The sequence below is a fragment of the Quercus suber genome, unplaced genomic scaffold (genome assembly GCF_002906115.3).
Source record: "Quercus suber isolate HL8 unplaced genomic scaffold, Cork oak 2.0 scaffold_709, whole genome shotgun sequence".
In the NCBI taxonomy this organism is placed as follows: domain Eukaryota; kingdom Viridiplantae; phylum Streptophyta; class Magnoliopsida; order Fagales; family Fagaceae; genus Quercus; species Quercus suber.
In genome coordinates this window covers 130891-143698 of record NW_027070150.1, presented here as the reverse complement: position 1 = coordinate 143698, position 12808 = coordinate 130891, and the positions used below count along the sequence as shown (strand labels likewise).

General features: G+C 41.3%; 1 protein-coding gene across 1 annotated transcript; it reads left to right on the top strand.

Annotated features, from left to right (window-relative positions):
- Positions 1 to 262: 262 nt before the first annotated feature.
- LOC136064573 (uncharacterized) lies at positions 263 to 2134 on the top strand. The gene is made up of 2 exons (XM_065766479.1): positions 263 to 1155; positions 1453 to 2134. The coding sequence occupies exons 1-2, from the start codon at positions 263 to 265 to the stop codon at positions 2132 to 2134; spliced, it is 1575 nt and encodes a 524-aa protein (XP_065622551.1).
- Positions 2135 to 12808: the final 10674 nt, after the last annotated feature.

The window sequence follows — 12808 nt, the reverse complement described above, 5'->3', positions numbered from 1 at the left end:
GCTCAGCCTGTCCAAGCCAGGAGAAGACCTGTATTTGTACCTAGCAGTTTCGCAAGTAGCAGTAAGCGCGACCTTAGTAAGAGAAGAGGAAGGAACTCAGCGACCCGTCTATTTCATAAGCAGGGGATTTCGGGGGGCTGAAGAAAGGTACCCCCAGATGGAGAAGCTCACCTTCGCACTGGTAACCGCAGCCCAAAAGCTCAAACCGTACTTTTAGGCCCATACTATCATCGTCTTAACGGATCAGCCCTTAAAAAGAGCAATGAGTAGCCCTGAAGCTGCCGGACGAATGGCCCTGTGGGCGATAGAGCTGAGCGAGTTTGACATACATTATCGACCGCGAACTGCAATAAAGGGACAAGCAGTGGCGGACTTCATCGCCGAGTACACCCAAACGGAGCACAAGGGGGCATACACCCTCAGACAATGGAACATCCACACGAACGGATCTTCAAACAAGAAAGCTGGAGGCACCGAAGTATTAATTCAAACCACTGACGGAGAGAAAATCAAGTGTATGATTCGGCAGGACTTCCCAACGACCAATAATGAGGCCGAGTATGAAGCGTTGGTGGCAGGATTAGACCTCGCAAGGGCAGCAGGTGCCGAGGACATGGTTGTACATTGCGATTCGCAGGTAATAATCGGTCAGATTAGCGGCGCCTATGAGTGTAGGGGGAAAAAGATGAAGAAATATCTGGAAGAGGTCAAGAGTCGGATCGGCACCCTCCAAGTCACATTCGTCCAAATCCCAAGGGAGGAGAACGAATGTGCTGATCGTCTTGCAAAAGCCACCTCCGCAGAGCTTATGACAGTCCCCGATCAGGTATTGTCGTTCATCCAAAATTCCTTAATCATTGACAAAAGAGCAAAAGTGCAGGAAGTAAATCCTGAAAACAATTGGACTACGCCGTTAATAGCATACCTGAAGGCAGGCACGCTTCCAGACGACAGAGACACAGCAAGAAAACTAAAAGTCCGAGCTTCGCGATTTGTAATGATCAATGATGTCTTATACAAAAGGGGGTTCTCACGACCATACCTAAGGTGTTTAGGCCACGAAAAAGCAGACTATGTAATGAGAGAAGTCCACGAGGGTATCTGCGAAAACCATTCGGAGGCACGGTCATTAGTACACAAACTGATCCGAGCAGGGTACTATTGGCCTACAATGCAGAAGGACGCACAAGCCTACGTCAAGACTTAAGACAAATGTCAAAGGTTCAGCAACCTAATCAGGCAACCAACCGAGGAGCTGACGCCCATGACGGCCCCCTGGCCGTTCTCCCAATGGGGACTAGACATCATGGGCCCTCTCCCGACGGCTGCATGACAGCTGAAATTTCTAGTAGTAGGGATCGACTATTTCACTAAGTGGGTGGAGGCAGAAGTCCTGGCAACTATCACGGAGAGGAACATCAGAAGTTTTGTATGGAGAAATATCATATGCAGGTTCGGGATACCAAGGGTACTCGTCTCCGATAACGGAAAACAGTTCGACAACAAGGCATTCCAAGATTTCTGCTTGGAACTAAGCATCAGAAATCACTACTCGTCACCCGCACACCCACAGGCCAATGGGCAAGTCGAAGTCACAAACCAGTCCCTGCTCAAAATCATCAAAACCCGGCTCGAGGGGGCAAAAGGCATCTGGCCTGACGAGCTACCAAGTGTCTTATGGGCATATCGTACTACGGCAAGAACGCCCACTGGAGAAACACCATTCAGACTAGCATATGGAAGCGAGGCTGTCATTCCAGCAGAGATAGGGCTTACAAGCTATCGGGTGGAGAGCTACAACAACGATAAGAACGAAGAGGCTTTGCAGCTACAGCTAGACCTAATCGACGAAGTCCGGGCTACAGCAAAGCAGAGGTTGGCCCGATACCAGAATCTCATGGCAAAATATTACAACTCCAATGTCAGGCACAGAGATTTTCAGATCGGAGACCTTGTGCTACAGAAGGTGATGGGAGCAGCTAAAGATCCTTCACAAGGAAAACTTGGCCCCAACTGGGAAAGACCCTACAAGATCTCGTCATGGCAGAGGAAAGGGACCTACCACCTCGAAACCATGGACGGACGGAAGCTACAGCACCCATGGAACACGGAGCACCTTCGGAAATACTACTAGTAGAGATGGTGTGAAGATATGAAGAACATCAGCATTCCCCGTTTTTCTTGTTTTTCATTTTCCTAGTTTTTATTTCAATCAGTTCTTTAAGTACCTTTTTTAAGCCTAAGAGGGCAGGCATTTTTTACTTATTACAAACATATGGTTTTCGTTTAATTAATACGAGGAATATTCAGACTTGACTATGTTTGTTAACTATGGACGGAGAAAAATTAAGTCCATAAGCTAGACGGATCATCCTAAAAGGATAATAACAATTTTAAGTCCAAAAGAATGGACGAATCATCCTAAAAGGATGATGACTCTAAAGTCCAGATAACGGACGGAAAAGAAATAACGTCTACAAGCTGGACGAATCATCCTAAAAGGATGATAGCACTTTAAGTCCAAACCACAAGCTGGATGGATCATCCTAAATGGATGATAACTCTAAAGTCCAGATAACGGACGGACAAGAAATAACGTCCACAAGCTGGACGGATCATCCTAAAAGGATGATAACGCTTTAAATCCAAGCCACAAGCTGGACGAGTCATCCTAAAAGGATAACTCTTGAAGTCCAAATAACGAACGGACAAGAAATAACGTCCATAAGTTGGATTGATCATCCTGAACGGATGATAACTCTTAAGATCCAAGGGACTAGACAAAAAGCTAAACCCACGTACTGAACGGACCATTCTAAACGTGTGGTAATTCTAAAGTCCAAAGAATGGATGAATCATCCTATGGGATGACAACCCATTTGATGAACGATAAATGGACGGATAAGAAGTAGAGTCCGCAAGACTGGACGGATGGTCCCCCAAAAATAAAAATAAAATAGAGAATGGACGAAGCACATAAACTGAACAGAGTCCATCTAATAACATTAGATATACTTAAAGTAAAATGACTGCATTTCACAAAAATAAAATAAAGGTCAACGGACCTTGTAGAGTTTAACAAACATACAAAGAAAAAGAACCAGAACGAACTATGTTCAAAAACCCCAAAACATGACGAGGCGTTAGAAATTGTTCTACACTTGAAACCAAAAAAAAAAAAAAAAGAAGCTAAGTTATTACAAATCCTCCACTGGAGTCTCTCTCTTCAACAGGACAGTCTTGGGCATCCTTAGCTTAGCTTTCACCAATAGTCTGGTCTGCAGGAGCTTCACGAACAGGAAGGTTCTCGTCGAAGAAAGCGTCTGTATCTTCTAACTGAACGGGTTGAACAAGTGATGGCTCGGGGGTAGTGATAGCGACGGCGAACAAGTCCACCTTCGGGTGCAATGCCTTCGCCTGACGAAGGGCATCATCAAAACCGTCGTTATAGGCAAGACTCACTTCCGCAATCAGGGCATCGGAGTCACGATACTCGCATATCGCAACCTCCTTCGCCTGATGGACCTCATCGTCTTTCTCCTCCAAAGCCTTCTTCAGATGATCCGTCAGCTTGATACATTCGTCCCGAGCCGTCTCAGCCATCTTATGTTTCTTCTCCTGGACGACCTTCCAGGCCTTAAGCTCAAGCAACTCGTCCTCCAACGCCTTGGCCTTCTCACGAACACGGCCAATGGTCGTCTCATGGTTAAGACACCGTCCCATCATGCCCTTCATCATGATCATGGCTTGAAAGACAACAAAAAACATAAGTAAAATATCAAAGGCAAAAAGAAGTGGAGTGAAAGGATGGACCATATAACGACGGATGAGTTACCTGTGCAATATTGAAGAGGCCCGTCTCTCCCATCGCCTCCGTCGAGTGGTTCCCCAAGTCCTCGTAGTCGTCAGTAGTAATAATGGACGACAGCCTCTCAAGAGCATACTTCGAGTCCTCAAGAAGTAGGACGGGTGGCTTATTCTGGCTACCGGACGGACCCGTCATTAGGCCCTTACCAGCCCCATGCTTAACCGGGGTGACCATCTTATTCCCTCCAGCCATCAAGCCAATGACTGGCTCCAAGGGAACCTTGGGCTGTTTGGGTGCACAGTCACCCTTCATGGGCAGTTTCCTCTTAAGATTTTGTTTGCTGGAGCCCATCCCCATAAGGTCCGTTCCAGCCTCTTTGTTTTTTGCAGCTTGAAGTCTGATAGCTGCTCACCTTTTAGCATCCTCCATCTCTAAAAGAGGTAGACGGGTTAAAAAAAAAAAAAGATAAAGAGGGCGACGGACTTACATTGACGGGTGCGCTTCTCGTACTTAAGTGCTACTGGGGTTGGCTCAGGCCTCTCGCAATACAAATGAATGGTGTTGAGACTGACAAGCTTAGCCCAGGTCCGTTCCTCAGGTTTTGTCTTTGCAAAAATTTTCTCAAGGAAGCTGAATTCCTCGAGAGTGATCTATGGATGCCGTCGAACTGTGCCAAAGAAGACGGACGTTAAAAAATGCAATAAATATTAAATAAACTACACTTAATCGTTTCTATACGACGGGCCATACCAGATTGGTTTAAAACGCCCCAAACTGTGTCGACGGGCATGAAGTCCGTCTTCCCTGGATGACACATCCAACCGTCTCCTTCGACGAAGAAATAGCGGCTCTTATAGTCTTTATTTGAGTCTGGGGTTTCATATATAACTTTTAAGACGGGTCTCCTAGGGACAAAGCTATACATGCCCCTTGATTTATCTATCTCGTCTGGACGGTAGCAGTGGAGGAACTCCCTTATCGTAAGCCTTCTCCTACCATCCGACATAGCTTCGTACAGAACCTCCATTGCTATAAAAACCCTCTAGGCGTTAGGAGATACCTGGCTGACGGATATACCTAGGTATTTAAGGAGTTCACAATGCAGTGAATTTAGAGGAAATCTTAGGCCGGCCTTGAGCACCTGTTCGTACACCCCTACGCCGTCCACTCCTTCATAATAGCATTTTTCTGACATATAGGGTAGACGGAGTGGGATGTGATCTGGGATTTGGTAACGGGCCCTAAGGGTATTAAAGTGAGGTTCTTTAATGGTGGATGTAAATGCATGTACCGTCCACTCTGGAAGCATGACGAACTCCCTAAGTCCATCAGATCCCACGACGGATCTAACTATCGACTCTTCGTCGTTAGCTGAACCCTCTTGTATTTCAATCATCTCCAAGCCCTCATTTGTTGAGGATGGGGAGGATGAAGACGGACTACTCTCTTCGCTCGAAGCATCTTGGTCTTTGGGACCTGACGGGTATACCTCTTCGTAGTCCGCCCTGTCATGGATGACCAACTGATTACTTGACGCACTAGACATGGCCTACATGTAATGACAAAACCTAAGACTCTGACGGGTTTGGAAAGAACGATGGGGGCATAAAGTCTAAAAAAAGAGTATTAAAAAGTAAATGAAAATTAAAAGAGGACGGATAGAAGATTGCTTACCAAAAATTCGGAATGAGCAAGATGTTGCAGACGACGGGTATAAGAGTGAACGGAGTATTCTCTGACAGGTATGACGGACCCATCAGGTGAGGGGGCAACAGAAAGGGAAGAAATATGGGCTACGATACCTAGTGTGACGGGACGGGCTAATTATGGATGGGCCTGCTGAACCTCTTAATGGGAATACTTGTGGCCCATTCTCGGAAAACCTTAAACAGAATCCTAGTGCAAAGTGGATTCTAGAATTTACGTATATTGGTAGAGATCTTCCCTATAAGGAGAAAACTTGTCCACCACGTTTTGGACTCTTAAAGATGATTTCTACAAAGAAAGGACTTCGACTCCAAGGAAAAGAGGGAAAACTTTCGACCACTATAAAAGCCCCAATACCCTCACTAATCAAGATACGTATTATTTACCCTCTCTAGCACTCTAGAGTTGTGAGAATATTTCTGACTTAACCTTCGGAGGGTATTTGGCCGACACCACATCGGTGCTCTCTGTTAGGTTTCCTTCTTTGTATTGTGTAGGTTCACGTTCGAGCGCGCAGACATCGTGTGACTCACTGGTGAATTTCTCAGCTTCATCAATATACATATGTAGGGGTGTCAATTCGTGTTCGCAGGTCGGGTTCGTGTCGTGTCGAGCCATAAGTACTCTGCTATATAGGTTGACCCGAACCCGACCTATTTAGTAAACATGTCAAGAATCCTCAAACCTAACCCGACCTGTTTATTAAACAGGTTGACCCAACCCGACACGTTTAACCTGTTTAATTAATAAGTCATGTAAAAATTAATACTAAACCTGTTTGATTAATAGGTCATACATGATCTAAATAATCTATTATTAATTTCTATATATCTAAAATTAAAATACAATTACAATCATAAATATAATAATAAACATATAATTACAACAACAAAAATTAAGCAATAATAACAAAATTTAATACCTTTATTATCTAAACAGGTCAAACAGGTCAAACGGGTTCACATGTTAAACACGAACACAACCTGTTTATTAAACGGGTCAGTCGTGTTGACTCGAATATGACCCGAACCCATTTAGCCTCAACCCATGAACTGTTTATAAACAGGTTAGTCGTGTCGGGTTCGCGGATCGTGTCAAATTTTGCCACCCCTATACATACGTGCAGTATATTACATATATTTTGCTAGCTTTGTTGGTGTGTAATGAAACCTCCTTCATTCTTTTTTTCTCTATTTTTTCCCCTATATTTAAGAATACTTTACTGTAGTTATTTCAAAATACCTTAATATGTATGAATATTTTTTTGTTCATTTTCTTACCAAATACGAAGATCATGGATCAAAACTTGATGATCCATAGCTTACTTATTTTCTAAGAGTTTTGTGGTTTAATAGGCACTTTCCGGTGTTTTCAACGGAGACATTCAGGTTTCAACTTCTCCGACCTCCAACTATCGTATTTTAAAAATTAAAAAAAAAAATTAACATATACTATATGCTTATTTAAGAAAAAAATAAGTACCACCACGCACTCTTAGTGTGATTGTCATTTCACAAGTATAAGTACTTGTGGGATGTGGGATGTGGGATGTGAGATGTGAAGGGCAAGGGGTTTGGATTCAAGTCTCCAAGAGGGAGTTTTACACACATATATACTTAGATTATTGTATAATAGAATTTTTATCTTGTATAAAAAAAATTAAATATATAATAAATGTATTTATCTAAGTTTGACCCTATTAATGTTCCTTTTTGAATTCATGTCTACCCTTGAAAAACCTTAGAGCATTTATGTAAATATATATATATATATATATAACAATTTTAGACCATTCAAAACTATTTTTTCTATTTTGGATAACTACTTTTACAACACATCCTACGTCTCATTCTCATTTTGGATACATCATATTAAAACAATCTTTTTCTTTCTGAACAAACCCAATCAACCAATCGCAAAACCCGATCATCTCACCAACCCAAACCCAGCACTATCAACACCCACAAACCCAGCATTGTTGATCCTCGTTGTTCACCCAAACCCACCAACCATCGCAATTCAAACCTAACATTGTTGATCTAAGACCACGACCCACACCAATAGCCAACAACCCAGTGCTACGACCTATGCCGAGACCCACACCGCCTCATCCACAACCACGATATGATGAGAGTACAAGAGAGGGAGGGAGGGAGGGAGGGAGTCTTGATTTTTTTGTTAAGAGGAGAAAGAATGAGTGAATAAAATATTGGGGAAATGTTTCACACAAGCTACAGTGCTTGTGTGTATTTATATAAGCATTGTACCGTTGTGTATAATTTTATACAAAATAAATAATTGGATGAAGCTTTTTTTTTTCTTTTTATCTACAATGTCGTCTATTTTTTATTTTTATATAATCAGATGAGAATGCTTTTATAAAGATAACGCGTGGTAGAGTTTGTAAATCATTCATTATTAATTTGTGCATTTTAGTTTTTTATTTTTTATTTTTTTATTAAGTAGTTTGTCAACCTATTTATATACTTAGTTTTATTAATTATTGTTATTATGATATAACAAATTTATTTTACGTATATATTTTTCAAATAATCATAAAAATTGGCCGAATTATTATAAAAATATATCGAAAAGGAACAATTTTTTAAAATATGTTAAGATTTGCATATACTTTAGTTAATAATGAGTTCAGGTAAAAAAAATTGGATTGGCTTGAAAAAAGTTGGAAGTAGTTAAATGGGCTGAAAGTGAAATGGATTGTGAGTAATTTCTTATGGGCTCGAAGTAGAATGGGTAATAATGGGCTTCAAATAAGTTGGAAGTAGTAAAATGGGCTTGAAGTAGTTTATACTTATCATAAATTTCGAACGTGTGAAACTAATTAGAGCGACATATATCAAGCCACATGATGTTTTTGACTTAGCTATTTTAGCCATATGGCAAAACCCCATTGTAGGATACACCGATACAAGGAGACACTTAGTGCCAGCCACCACAGTTGACATGACCAAACTTTTTTTTTAATTAAAATAATTAAGTATATAATAATTAAAAAAAAAACAAAAAATAAAAATAATTAAGTACATAATTAAAAATTATATACTCTTATAAAGTTTATTTGATGACCTAACATAGATTCTTCAATTAAATTTAACATTGTGGTTGCATTGGCCAATGAACACATGATTGAATCTTCTAAAAAAATAAATCATATGATTGAAATTTTTTTTTTTTTTTTGATACACAACATATGCTAAACTTTCATTAATCAGAATGGAAATTCAAATTGGTTACATCAATATGAACTTGGTTCAAGATAACTGGGGGAATATCTTCCACCCATATGATACATTCATTAAACCCCTTGGCATGTTTAGCCAATAGATGGACTACAACATTGCTGTTTCTACTAACATGGCCTACCTCCCATGAATTAAATTGCCTCATCCCCACTTGAAGTCCTTCAACTAGCTTCTGGATGAAACTTGGGCTTGAGTTTATTATTTTCAAACCACTCACCACCATTTGCGCATCGCTCTCAAGCATGATATCTTTAAGTCCCAGGTCCCAAGCCAGCTAAACTCCTTTTCCTGCTACTTTAGCTTCAGTCTCAAGTGCTCCCAGCGATAACTCAAACTTCTTGCTCATCGCTCCCATCAGCTGGCCTTTCTCATTTCTGATCACAACACCCACCCCACAGCCCCCCCAACTCATTAAAAACAGCTCTATCTACATTAATTTTATAGCAACCCGGTCTAGAGGGTCCAAGGGGGCTTCCCAGCAGGGGGATTGAGTTGGATTTCGTTGAACTTGTCTTACTTCCTTCGCATACTCTGCTGCCTCCTTGACAATGATGTCAAACTGCTTGATTTGGCCTCCATGCCTTAAATTATTTCTATTGTTCCACAAGCTCCAAGTTGTAATAGCAAGCAACTCCCAATCGACCACCGGGCATCTCTCCTTAATTTCCCACATAATATCCAAAAAATCCAAGTGGGAATCAGGTAGAGAGGGAAGCTTCAGATTTGTTGCACTCCACACCTCTTTTGCTGCCTTACAAACCCACAAAATATGACCCTAAGTTTCATCTCCTCCACGCAAATCACAACTGACTGCAACCCTAATCCCTCTAGATTAAGTCTGTATTTGGTTGGCAGAATATTCTTACAAGCCCTCCACATAAAGTGTTTGACCTTATTTGAACAATTCAGGTTCCAAATTAGTTTCCATAGTGCTCTTAGTCTTGACCCATCTGAACTTTCTCTCCTATCTACTTGGCCGTTGTTCTTCTGCATACTATTTTGGGCTACTTTGTACGTACTTTTGACAATGAAACATCCATTGGGGCTCCATGCCCGTGTCAGGGAATCATTAGGAAGCCGATGACTAATAGGAATTCCCAAAATCACTTGAGCTTCGAAGGGAAGAAAGGTATTATTCACCTTGGCAATGTCCTAACTTCTAGTGTCTATATTAATGAAATCTGATACCAACACCACATTTTTTGAAGAACCCTTCGGGCTGACCACCTTGAAAGAGTCTGGTGTTAGAATCCACCTATCCTCCCATATGTGTACCTGTTTCCCATTGCCAATGACCCATCTAGAACCCTTTTCGATAATATCCTTGCCTGCCATGATACTTCTCCACACGAAAGATGGTTTACTACCCAACTGCGCCTCCTTAAAGGAATTACTGGCAAAGTATTTCACCTTAAAGACTCTATGGGCCATCGAGCCAAGATTTTGCTAAATCCGCCACCCTTGTTTGGCAAGGAGGGCAAGGTTAAAGGCTTTTAGGTCCCTAAAACCCATACCCCCTTCCATCTTTGGTGTGTACAATTTTTCCCAAGAGATTCATGTCATTTTCCTCTCTTTGTCATTTTGCCTCCACCAAAAAATACTCATCATGGAATTCAACTCCTTGCACAAAGATTCTGGAAGTTTGAAGCAACTCATCGTGTAGGTGGGTATGGCTTGGGCTACCACTTTGAGGAGAATCTCTTTCCTCGCATTAGAAAGAAGTTTGCCTTTCCACCCAGCAATTTTCCTCCCTACAAGTTCTTTTATGTGATTAAAAGCTTTCCTTTTCCCCTTCCCAACTAGTGGCAGCAACCCCAAATACTTCTCATGGTGTTTTATAATTTAAGCTCCGAATTGACCCTTCACTTCGTTCTTGGACTTCTTTACTAGTATTTTTGTTGAAAAAGAGGAAGTCTTCCCCTTGTTAAGTTTTTGACCCGAGTCACCTTCATAGTCCTCTAACACCTTAAATACCCTACGCCCTTCTTCAACTGTGGCTTTACAAAAAATTATACTATCGTCTGCGAACAACAAATGGGAGATTCTATGGGCTCCTTTACAAATTGCAATTCCTTTTATGTGCCCCGCTACCTCTTTCTTCTTCAACATGGAAGTCAAACCCTCCGCATAGAGTAGGAAGAGGTATAGAGAGATGGGATCTCCTTGCCAAAGTCCCCTCGAAGGAGTAATTATACCCTTGGGTTCTCCATTAATCAACAAAGAGTATGTCACTGTTGTCACGCACATCATCACGAGGGATATCCACTTATAATGGAACCCCATCTTTTTCATCATTGCTTCCAAGTATACCTATTCTACCCTATCGTAGGCCTTGCTCATGTCAACCTTTATGGCCATGAGGGCCTCCTTTCCTTTCTTCCTTTGATCGATATTGTGCATTGTTTCGAAAGCCACTAACACATTATCTGCTATAAGTCTCCCAGGAACAAAGGGACTCTGTGATTCATCGATTATTGCTATAAGGACTCTTTTCAGGCAGTTAGCTAGAACTTTAGATATGATTTTGTAAAGTACATTGCATAAACTAATCAGCCTGAATTCAGTAATTTTTTTGGGGGTTCTTAAATTTTGGAATAAGGCATATGTAAGTTTCATTAAGACCACTTGGCAGTACACCAACATTAAGCGCATCCAAAACACAATTTATAACATAAGAACCTACTATATCCCAATATTTTGGATAAAAAATAGGAGACATACCTTCCGAACCCTGGTATTTTGTTGGATGCATCTGCTTGAGTGTTGTCACTACTTCATCAGGCTTAAATTCTGCTACCAACTCCTCATTCATTTCAGTTGAGACCCGGCTGTTGATTGCACTTAGACTGCCTTCAAAGTTGGTTGGATGGTCTAACTTGAAGATGGCAGCAAAGTAGTCTAATATTATGCCTTCAATTCTCCCCTGATCTTCCTGCCACACTCCTTCTGAATTTTGCAACCACAAGATCCTATTCTTCCTGTGCCTTTGGCTAGCAATGGCGTGAAAAAACTTTGTATTCTGGTCTCCCCATTTAATCCAGAGCACTCTAGACCTTTGATTCCACATAATTTCCTCCCTTAGTAAGACCTCATTTATCTCTGCCATTAGATTTCGAATCTCCTTCGCATTCTCATTAATGCATTTTGAAGCCTCTAGTTGCTGAAGATTGGATTGTTTCTGCCCAAGAACTTTGTTTACATTCTCATACACCCAATTCCACCTATGTAATTGGTCTTGACCCTTCTTTAACCTGTCCATAATAGACGACACTGAACTACTTCGGAGTGGGTCCCAAGTTGACAGGAATTTAGACCCCTTAAACAACCAGATTGCGTAGCCTAGATTAATTAGCCAAGTTGTTACTTAGTCAAATTAAGCAATTCTAGGTTAAAACAATCCAAACAATCATATCAAGAATATAAAGCAGCGGAAAATAAATAACACAAGATATGATCACCCAGGAAACCACACGGTAAAAACCTGGGGAGGATTTGACCCACCGATCCTCAAGGCATAACAGAATTCACTATGAAAGAATTGAAGTTCTTACAAAAGGACTACAAGCTCCCCGCTCGACTTTCTAATGCTACCCACCAGTAGAACTTCCTGACACGACCATGCGCAGGCTCCGAATCCACGGACTACTTCTTTCTTGAATTCCTCAATCAGCTACAAGCTCCTCGCTTGCTTTTCTTTTAAGTTCCAATGGTTGCAACGGTAATGATCTTCAAGATGTTGAAATCATCTCTACCTTGAAAACCCTAAGTTTTGTGTAAAGGAAAGCTCCTCAAAGATCTCACAAGAGATTCACACAAAACAGCAATGTATGAGCAACAAAGCAATATGGACAACCTCCAAAAACGTGGCTAGGGTTTAGTTTATATACCTAGGGTAAAAACATAAAACCCTAAAGTTTAATAACGTAGGGCTGAGTTGGAAATTCTGCAGAAAAATCAACCTGTGCGATTTTCGATCGATCGAGTCTATTCTTCGATCGATCGAGCCAGGCCAAAAGTCCCAAGACTTCTG

Excerpts from the sequence above, each read along its gene's own strand:
- LOC136064573 (XM_065766479.1), top strand. The coding sequence starts at position 263 with ATGAGTAGCCCTGAAGCTGCCGGACGAATGGCCCTGTGGGCGATAGAG. Across the intron at positions 1,156-1,452 it reads CACAAACTGATCCGAGCAGG|GTTCGGGATACCAAGGGTAC; the intron begins GTACTATTGGCC and ends TATCATATGCAG.